The 10,465-nt window shown below is 43.0% G+C and overlaps 2 protein-coding genes across 5 annotated transcripts in view; one reads left to right on the forward strand and one right to left on the reverse strand.

Annotated features, from left to right (window-relative positions):
* Window positions 1-545: 545 nt before the first annotated feature.
* LOC110534161 (G-protein coupled receptor 12-like) lies at window positions 546-5,618 on the reverse strand. The gene is made up of 2 exons (XM_021618866.2): window positions 5,371-5,618; window positions 546-4,755 (listed from the first exon to the last, which is right to left on the reverse strand). Exons 1-2 carry the CDS (start codon window positions 5,376-5,378, stop codon window positions 3,738-3,740), a joined length of 1,026 nt encoding a protein of 341 aa, XP_021474541.1. The 5' UTR covers window positions 5,379-5,618; the 3' UTR covers window positions 546-3,737.
* A 4,477-nt stretch (window positions 5,619-10,095) lies between these two features.
* Window positions 10,096-10,465, forward strand: part of LOC110534162 (NHS-like protein 2) — an 11,344-nt gene continuing 10,974 nt past the window's right edge. For all 4 annotated transcript variants that reach the window (XM_036933272.1, XM_036933274.1, XM_036933275.1 and 1 more), the window contains exon 1: window positions 10,096-10,219. The gene's annotated coding sequence lies outside the window, so the exon portion shown is untranslated. The remainder of the gene's footprint in view (window positions 10,220-10,465) is intronic.

Below are 10,465 nucleotides of genomic sequence, written 5' to 3' on the forward strand. Positions count from 1 at the left end.
GATGTCACATCAAGTGTTAAATCAGGCGGGTGGATACTTTTGGACATATGATGCTGTAGCCGTAACCGTATTGTCAACACAGCTTTTTGTCATCTGAGGGATGTTCCTTTAATTTTGTCACTTTGTTCAATTGTTTACAGTGTTGTGGTTGAGTATTGATACCCTAACAGGCAGTGTTTAACATCAGTTGTCGTTTTTTGGTTTACATCATTTGCTAAAGATTTGCTGGTTGACTAATGACCACTGTGTAAGACAGACACTAACATGGAAATTATTTTGGGGTTTATTTTCTCTATTGTACTTTGTGTGTGCGTGCGTGCGTGGTGTGCGTGCGTACGTGGTGTGCGTGTCAGCGAAAGGGAATATCTCAATGCCTTGCTGTTTCCTTCTTTTCTGACTCACTTCTTTTATGTTGAAGGCCTGGAGAGATAGTATCTGATTGCTGGTGGGCTTGTCGTCCATTTTGACTAACGTTCTACTGGAAGAGATGAGAGAGGGTTCATAGCAGTGTTTTCGGACATACTGACCCTGTGTTCTATTAAGTCATGTGTTTGTACAACTACTGTGTTTTACAATTCATTGTTGTATAGATTTTTTTTGTAACACTGCTTGTACAAATGAATTTGGGTATCTAGATATGAAATGACTATCACACTGATCGAACCTGGAAATAATAAGGGCATGTGTGAGGGGGTAATAAAATGAAATAAGTGTTACGAGGCCTTACTTTGTATTGGATCCTCTTATGGCTGTTTTTTTGCAAATCGCTGGTCTATTCCATTGACATAACTTCCCTATTGTACCGTATCACTCGAATGTAAACAACCAATTTATGCACTAGTTCTGAGAGACATTTGTATGTCGTTATTTTTTTGCATGTACAGTGTGACCACCACCCACCACGTCAGGCCATCTGGCCATCTGCGACGGCAGGAAGAGCATAGGGACAAATGAACTCATAAGATCCACAACATGGGAGGGGACAGCCCAGGGAGAACACAGTATTTCTTGCCCAGCTGTATAGCCACACCCTAAGGATGGTATTTTAAGTACAGGTAAATCCCCACTAGATGTGGTACTGTACAAATACAATTATAAGAACCTTGTGAGTACGAATATCTCATGTTTCGCACAATTACACAAATCCATAGAGAGCTCTGTTTTGTATGTTTTGGGGTTGTAGTTCTTTCCAAAATTCCAGAACCTTCCAGTGGTACAGTGTTTTGGAATTTACTCTCTGTGTCTCTTTCTGAGTTCAGTGGAGTTTTTCCACACCAGACAGATACGCATAGCTGTTGTTGGATTCTGTTTGTCTTCAAAGGCAGTGGCATCACACACGGCAGCGGTCACTGTGCCTCCATCTGTCCCAGAGTGCATCAAGCCAGGACCCAACTGAGTGACCCAAAACAGACGAGCGGTTAACAAACATTTATTGACCTTTCCCACAGACACCTAGTTGGATATCTCGGTGCTACAGATTTGGTTGATTGCCTTTGTTTTACGAAAACCTCAACTAAAACCCTGTCTTGGTGACAATATGGTGAAGTGTTTTGAACAGAAGTCACCAATGCAACACAACGAGTAGTCCAGGATCTTGAGGAAGCAAACGAATTTGACAGTAGTGTTGCAATCGTTTGGCGTCGTTTATGACAACAATCATTCCTTGAATACATTGAACGGGACACACTGAAGTTGTTTCCTAATGACAAAATGAATAATTTATGATTTAAAAAACAACAACTAGATAAACAAACTACATACATTTTTTTTCAATAAATATATAAAAATATAGCTTTATACCAATACAATAAGACAGTATGGATTTCTAAACCCTGTGAGAATACTAAATAGCTGAATCAATCATGCTGACTGTGGTGGATGAGCGACAGTGAATCATCTGAATCGGACACAAGCATTCCATACAGTACTTACACAAGCAAAGCTTGGCGGCACACACAAGATCGTCTTCAATTCAATAGTGATGACACTGGTTGCAGAGTTCCCACCAATGTTGACTGGAATCATAGGGGGTTCCAATGATTGTGGATTGCTTATAGCAGCTCTTTGGCTGCACAACTAGAGAATAGGCAGTAGATAAGCCTACATACTGTAAGGGGTCTCCACACACATCTCAAACAACAGACGTTGCATTATCATTCAAGCGCTGTACACCACACATTATTGACGTCATAGAGCTGCTCATACTGTACCATACAGTCATAAACTGGCAAATGGCTATTTGTTAAGTATATTGATCCCTTTCTATTGAGAACCAACATATACATGTCATTCAGTTTATCACTTTACACAAGTTATACATTATTGCCAGTGAGACATAGTAAGGCAAAACAATTAAGACATTCTGTAGAAAATTGGTGTTTACCGAATATTGGAACGAGTGACATAACAGAGAACAAAACTGTACCATTTGCATAATTTAGATGCACTGCACCTATTATGTACAACTACCCTACAGACAAATCTAGGTGTGACAAATATTGATTCACTGTGGAAACATGAGCAATGTTATAACCAATAAAGCAATATATTATGACTTCTGTCCGCAATCAGATGTCGATGTGTTAGTTCTACCGAGGATGTGTAGGCTATGGGCGTACAGATATTGCACGTGGACAATTGTAATTATAAGCAAGTAGTGTTGTGCCCGTGGCGAATGTAAGGAGTTTACCACTTTAAACATTTAGAGTGCCCTGTCATACTGGGAATATATGATACGGTCTGGGCGCGTTCATTTGGAAAACTTTGGCTGACACTATGTTGCTGTTTTTGTCTTGAATTCAATATGCACACAAGTGAGGCTTATTCTCTGCTGCTGTATTATTTATGGCAGATGACGCCACAGAGCTCGCATAACCAGGCATACGCGTGCGTTATTGAGTGGGTGATAGCTCACGTTTCACTGTCCATGGTGCTGAAAAGGCCGGCGCTGAATTGAGCTGTCCACTCATTCCAGCCTTTCTCCCTCGCAATAAAACGTTAATCACAAAATCAGCTCACTTTGACTTGCCCCAACATTTAACAGACTGAGGGGACAGTTTCGGCATAGTTTTGAGGGTGCAGAGACGCAGCAAGTCAGTAGCCTACCACGTTTCAGCGTCATTCGGAAGAACAATCAACAACCTTTGATAAAAACATTATTCCCAATGATTTGAATCAGTACGGGGACATTAGAATTAGTTTGTTTCCTTCCCCCTGTTGTACTGACACAGAACAGGTATTTATTTGCCTATTGAGTCAGGGCGCTAGGCTACTCTGAATGCTTTATGAGCAACACCGAGCCACTGCACAATACATGTCCCAATGGGCGCACACTAGTTGAATCAACGTTGAACCAACGTGGAATAAAATTAACTTGAGTTGAATTGACGTCTGTGCCCAGTGGGGTACACTTATAAACGCATCTATTATATATAATAAAAATGGGGTGTAACACGAGGCCTTTACTATACAGTGAAGGCTACTACCTCCACATTAAAGGTGCAAGTAGCTCTGGCACAATACACTTTTAGAGAGATTGAACGATTTTGTTTCGAGAAGAGAAGGGCCTATCCCAATGCTATCACCAGTAAAAGATGCAACAAGAGGACAGTTATTCAATACAAATAAAATGCAAACAACAACAACAACAAAAAACACTTACAAAGCTTTTCGGCATAGTCAGTAAGATTGTGATGTGCTTGTAACTACTTGATAGGCTATGACGTTCAAACGTTTGCCTAGACATCACTTGGTGTCCTTGGTCGCAGAGAAAAGTTGGAAGATACACATCCACAACAACAAGCGATTCTCATAGATTTCTGTATGTCGGGATTTCTGAAAGCATAAATGATGGGGTTTATCATAGAGTGACAAATGGCCGGCAGAGCGGTGACGTAGGTATAGACAGGGGGATATCCGATGTCAGCCACCAGAGAGTACATGGCGAAAGGGATCCAGCACAATGCAAAGGTGCCAAGGATAATGGAGAGGGTGGATACCCCTTTAGTGGTGGGGGAGGAGGAGTGGGAGGTAGTCATGAACTTCTGCTGCACGGCGATTTGCTGCGCATGCCGAAAAGCAATCTTGCAAATCTGGAGGTATAGTTGCAAAATAAGTGCAAACACAAAAAGAAAAGTCACCGCCAGTGCAGCGGCGTGATTTTTATCAATGGGGGCGCAAATGCTGCAAGTCGTCTCATCCTCAAGGCAGTTCCATCCCATGATCGGTAGCGCACCAAGAGTGATGCTAGTCACCCAAATGAGCACCAGTGTGACGATGGTAAAAATCACCGTTCGTTCCGTGTGGTAAGTCAGTGCGTTGTAAAGGGAGAGGTATCTATCCACCGTTATTGCCAGGATATTGAGAACGGAGGCCGAAAAAGCAGTGATGAGCAGTCCAGCTGATAGCAGCGTCACGAATCCCGTATCAAAAATGTAGGTGATGGTGAAATTCACTATCAAACCAAGCCCGGCCAATAGGTCCGCAAAAGCCAAGCTCCCTATCAATACAAACATGGGCGCTTTCAGGGTGGGCGTGTAAATAATTAAGGCAAGGACAATTGCATTTTCGCAGGACATTAGGGTTCCCGTGACACACAGGACTATATCCCAGGGGTTGACGCTTATGACCACCGGTTCCATCTCGAACTGGAATGATGGAGGTGGTGTGGAATTCCCTCCTTCTTGAACATCCCAGGTTGAGGAAGAGGTGTTTTTGAATTGGTTACTCATTGCTGCGGCAGAGAGTGAATCATCACTGAGAAAGACAGAGAAGGGGAGGGGGCGCGAGATAGAGACAATTTCAGAGTGATCACCGGAGGAAATGTACAGTGTAAAGACATTTGCGTTCAAGAGTGTATCTTACATATTTCCAAATAAAACACGTGACTCATTAGACTGCCGCACGCCAAATTGCGAAGTGGCTAAAACGCCACATTTTACTACTTATGATTCCCTCCGTTGACTCAACATTTAGAGCAAAGAGTTCAATTGAAATGAGAGCCCCTCTGTAGGGAGTATTCACATCACACGTTGGCTGTTTAAGCAGGACTTGAATGAAAGGATAAACATGGAAATTAATGGGTTGTCTTTGATCTAATTTGAGATCTATGTCATTTCGATTAGTAATAGGATGCCCCAAAAAATAGATATGGGTTGTTTCACTTTGGGCTTGTCGTCAATATTATTAATCCACACATGTAGGCTATTGTACCCTCACGCCTGATTATAAAGGCCTTCTAAGGTAAAACAAAAACAAACAAAAAAACATATGATGACATTTCTGTGAGAAAGTGGTTTTTTAGTCTATAATTTCTCTGTAGTCTAAACCTGAACATCACATAATATGTAGATATATAACCTGATCACTAACCAGAGCATCCATGCGTGTCACTATCAGTCAGTCAAGTGATGTTGCGATGGCTTGTTGAGGTCTACCCGGGCGCATTCCTTAACAGGGAAGATGGAGACGTGGAGCGCCCAGGTGGAGACTATCACCAGTAACCGCTGGCGCCGTTTCACCCCTCTTTTTTTCTTTTGCCGTTATTGTAACAAATCTTTTGTAAATCGATTTCTCACAGGAGGACGTTAAGACTCGGGTGACACACTGCTAGTGATGTTGGCAATTCGCTGGCATTGACTCTTGCTTGTTTCAATCCTATTGGTCCTTTGGATTATTCTCCAAATGACGTCAAGTGCTCCCTCTCCATTCTTTACCGATGTGTTATTCAGAGCATCCCCCCTGCTCTCACATTAGCATACCAGTATGGGTAGACAACTGTTTGTAAACCTGGAACCTGTAGGTGGCAGCATATTACTTTAAAGGCTCTGCTTGCCAAAGAAACATCCAGATTTCGCTATGTCTATAATTTAGTTAGCTGACAAAATTCAACTCCACCGTGGAGCTGTCCATTTGGTAAATCTGACCATAACTCTATCCTCCTGATTCCTGCTTACATGCAAAAATTAAAGCAGGAAGCACCAGTGACTCGGTCTATAAAAAAGTGATCAGATGATGCAGATGCTAAGCTACAGGACTGTTTTGCTAGCACAGACTGGAATATGTTCTGGGATTCTTCCGATGGCATTGAGGAGTACACCACATCAGTCACTGGCTTTATCAATAAGTGCATCTAGGATGTCGTCCCCACAGTGATTGTACGTACGTACCCCAACCAGAAGCCATGGATTACAGGCAACCTTTGCACTGAGCTAAAGGGTAGAGCTGCAGCTTTCAAGGAGTGGGACTCTAACCCAGAAGCTTATAAGAAATACCGCTATGCCCTGCGACGAACCATCAAACAGGCAAAGCGTCAATACAGAACTAAGATTGAATTGCACTACACCGGCTTTGACGCTCGTCGGATGTGGCAGTGCTTTCAAACTATTAAAGACTGCAAAGGAAAGCACAGCCGAGAGCTCCCCAGTGACAAGAGCCTACCAGACGAGATAAATAACTTCTATGCTCGCTTCGAGGCAAGTAACACTGAAACATGCATGAGAGCGTCAGCTGTTCCAGATGACTGTGTGATCACGCTCTCCGCAGCCGATGTGAGTACGCTGATCCTCAACACGAGGTCCCCTCAGGGAGGAGGCCAGAGAGCTGACCGTGTGGTGCAAGGACAACAACCTCTCCCTCAACGTGATCAAGACAAAGGAGATGATTGTGGACTACAGGAAAAATTGGACTGAGCATGCCCCCATTCTCATCAACGGGGCTGTCCACATCACCAACAAACTAACATGGTCCAAGCACACCAATACAGTCATGAAGAGGACACGACAAAACCTATTCCCCCTCAGGAGACTGAAAAGATTTGGCATGGGTCCACAGATCTTCAAAAGGTTTTATAGCTGCTCCATCGAGGGCATCCTGACGGGTTCCATCACTGCCTGGTGTATGGCAACTGCTCGGCCTTTGACCACAAGGCGCTACAGAGGGCAGTGCGTACGGCCCAGTACATCACCGGGGCCAAGCTTCCTGCCATCCAGGACCTCTATACCAGGCGGTGTCAGAGGAAGACCCTAAAAATTGTCAAAGACTCCAGCCACCCTAGTCATAGACTGTTCTCTGTGCTACCGCATGGCAAGCGGTACCGGAGTGCCAAGTCTAGGTCCAAGAGGCTTCTAAACAACTTCTACCCCCAAGTCATAAGACTAAAGAACAGCTAATCAAATGGCTACCCAGACTATTTGCATTGCCGCCCCCTCCCCCACACTGCTGCTAGCCTCTGTTATTATTTATGCATAGCCACTTTAATTACTCTACCTACATGTACATACAGTGCCTTGCGAAAGTATTAGGCCCCCTTGAACTTTGCAACCTTTTGCCACATTTCAGGCTTCAAACATAAAGATATAAAACTGTATTTTTTTTGTGAAGAATCAACAACAAGTGGGACACAATCATGAAGTGGAACGACATTTATTGGATATTTCAAACTTTTTTAACAAATCAAAAACTGAAAAATTGGGCGTGCAAAATTATTCAGCCCCTTTACTTTCAGTGCAGCAAACTCTCTCCAGAAGTTCAGTGAGGATCTCTGAATGATCCAATGTTGACCTAAATGACTAATGATGATAAATACAATCCACCTGTGTGTAATCAAGTCTTCGTATAAATGCACCTGCACTGTGATAGTCTCAGAGGTCCGTTAAAAGCGCAGAGAGCATCATGAAGAACAAGGAACACACCAGGCAGGTCCGAGATACTGTTGTGAAGAAGTTTAAAGCCGGATTTGGATACAAAAAGATTTCCCAAGCTTTAAACATCCCAAGGAGCACTCTGCAAGCGATAATATTGAAATGGAAGGAGTATCAGACCACTGCAAATCTACCAAGACCTGGCCGTCCCTCTAAACTTTCAGCTCATACAAGGAGAAGACTGATCAGAGATGCAGCCAAGAGGTCCATGATCACAGCTGAGGTGGGAGACTCTGTCCATAGGACAACAATCAGTCGTATATTGCACAAATCTGGCCTTTATGGAAGAGTGGCAAGAAGAAAGCCATTTCTTAAAGATATCCATAAAAAGTGTCGTTTAAAGTTTGCCACAAGCCACCTGGGAGACACACCAAACATGTGGAAGAAGGTGCTCTGGTGAGATGAAACCAAAATTGAAGTTTCTGGCAACAATGCAAAACGTTATGTTTGGCGTAAAAGCAACACAGCTGAACACACCATCCCCACTGTCAAACATGGTGGTGGCAGCATCATGGTTTGGGCCTGCTTTTCTTCAGCAGGGACAGGGAAGATGGTTAAAATTGATGGGAAGATGGATGGAGCCAAATACAGGACCATTCTGGAAGAAAACCTGATGGAGTCTGCAAAAGACCTGAGACTGGGACGGAGATTTGTCTTCCAACAAGACAATGATCCAAAACATAAAGCAAATTCTACAATGGAATAGTTCAAAAATAAACATATCCAGGTGTTAGAATGGCCAAGTCAAAGTCCAGACCTGAATCCAATCGAGAATCTGTGGAAAGAACTGAAAACTGCTGTTCACAAATGCTCTCCATCCAACCTCACTGAGCTCGAGCTGTTTTGCAAGGAGGAATGGGAAAAAATTTCAGTCTCTCGATGTGCAAAACTGATAGAGACATACCCCAAGCGACTTACAGCTGTAATCGCAGCAAAAGGTGGCGCTACAAAGTATTAACTTAAGGGGGCTGAATAATTTTGCACGCCCAATTTTTCAGTTTTTGATTTGTTAAAAAAGTTTGAAATATCCAATAAATGTCGTTCCACTTCATGATTGTGTCCCACTTGTTGTTGATTCTTCACAAAAAAATACAGTTTTATATCTTTATGTTTGAAGCCTGAAATGTGGCAAAAGGTCGCAAAGTTCAAGGGGGCCGAATACTTTCGCAAGGCACCGTAATTACCTCAATTACCTCGACAACGATGCCACCGCACATTGACCCATTGACTCTGTACCGGTACCCCTGTATATAGCGCCGCTCCCCACTATTGTTATTTACTGCTGCTCTTCAATTATTTGCTAGCTAATTTCTCTTACTTTTTTTTGGGGGGGGGGGGGGGGGGGGTGTTAAGGAATTGTAAGTAAGCATTTCACTTCAAGGTCTACACCTGTTGTATTCGGCGCATGTGACAAATAAAAATGTATTTGATTTAGTCAGCTAGAATTGAGTGAAACCACTGTCAAGCTTTAGCCTCAACATGGAACTGAAATGAAATAGCTGTCAAAATAGTGATTCGTAAGGCAGCTGAAATCTTTTGACCCTGAAAAGTTTGACCCCCAACACTCGTGATTACAGAGTAACTCGTTAGCTGGTTAAAAAGGACTGTCAAAAACAAATTGACCCTAAACTGATCTTTGACCTGACAAAGTATTTTTTTTTGTACTTGTGTTTTATGAAGACCAATTAACCAGCAATGTTCCCTCTAAGGTGCGCGCCTGCGAGGGCAAGAAGCTCACCAAGACTGCCTCAACAGAAGAAATATGAGCCAGCGCAGAGTAGCACGAGATTGAATTGCAATCGACTTTCTACAGTTTTCCCCTTTAGTTAACACAACAGACATTTCCCCCTTACATTGGGAATTGTGATCGAATCAACCCAAAATGTGCCACTTTCAATGCAATATACTGTAACAAAACAAACTATGCAAGATTTAGTATGCAAAACTAACTGTGTAAGAGATCATCTTGTAGGCAGAGCACATTGGAGTAGAATTCTATTACGTTGGCAGAGTAGCCACAGTAGTCTACTTGGCCACTGTAACTTAAAGCGGGTACAGCCTCAATGTTCACAGTAAACACACACTTTTTATTTTGAGGGAACATTGATAACCAGTAATGTTTTACACCATCCATATATCCCCATCATCACTGTAAGACGCCCAATCAATTTCAGCAATCCCCAGGAGGGTGTGTGAGCATGATGTCTGCCTGTAAGGAAGCAAGGGGTGTGGTGTATATTCGATGGTTCTCACCCTTCACTGAACCCTTGACCCTGATCATCGAGCCCCAGACCGAATCACTCCCCTGCTCTGGTTTCCTGTCACAACGCCTGGTACACAGCCACTTCCTGTGTTCTAAGGGAGGGGCTGATTTAGAAGTTACATTTGAGGAACATTGGGTCATATTGGGACATATGTGACAAGAGTGGGGGTTACAGCCAGGTTTAGAGAGACAACTCACCATCTCATTCAGCAGCTTGAGGATGCTGATTGTGAGCTCCTTTCCTGCATGTAAAAAGGTATGTGATTTGGTTTCTATAGTGTAAAGGCTTATTCTACCAAGGGCTGCAGGGTTCGATTGATAACGTCAGTATGGAATGGTGAATTGATGGCCATTCAATTAACTCTCCGTTTTGAGCTCTTGATGATCAGCTAAGGCTCATGGCATGAAGATGACCTGTAGCAAGTTCAACTGTTTCAAAAGTACAATGATTCCTTTGCCACTTTAACTTTTCTTAATGCAATGCAGCAAATCAGTAAAGATT

The sequence above is a fragment of the Oncorhynchus mykiss genome, chromosome 10 (assembly GCF_013265735.2).
Source record: "Oncorhynchus mykiss isolate Arlee chromosome 10, USDA_OmykA_1.1, whole genome shotgun sequence".
NCBI classification, from domain to species: Eukaryota; Metazoa; Chordata; class Actinopteri; order Salmoniformes; family Salmonidae; genus Oncorhynchus; species Oncorhynchus mykiss.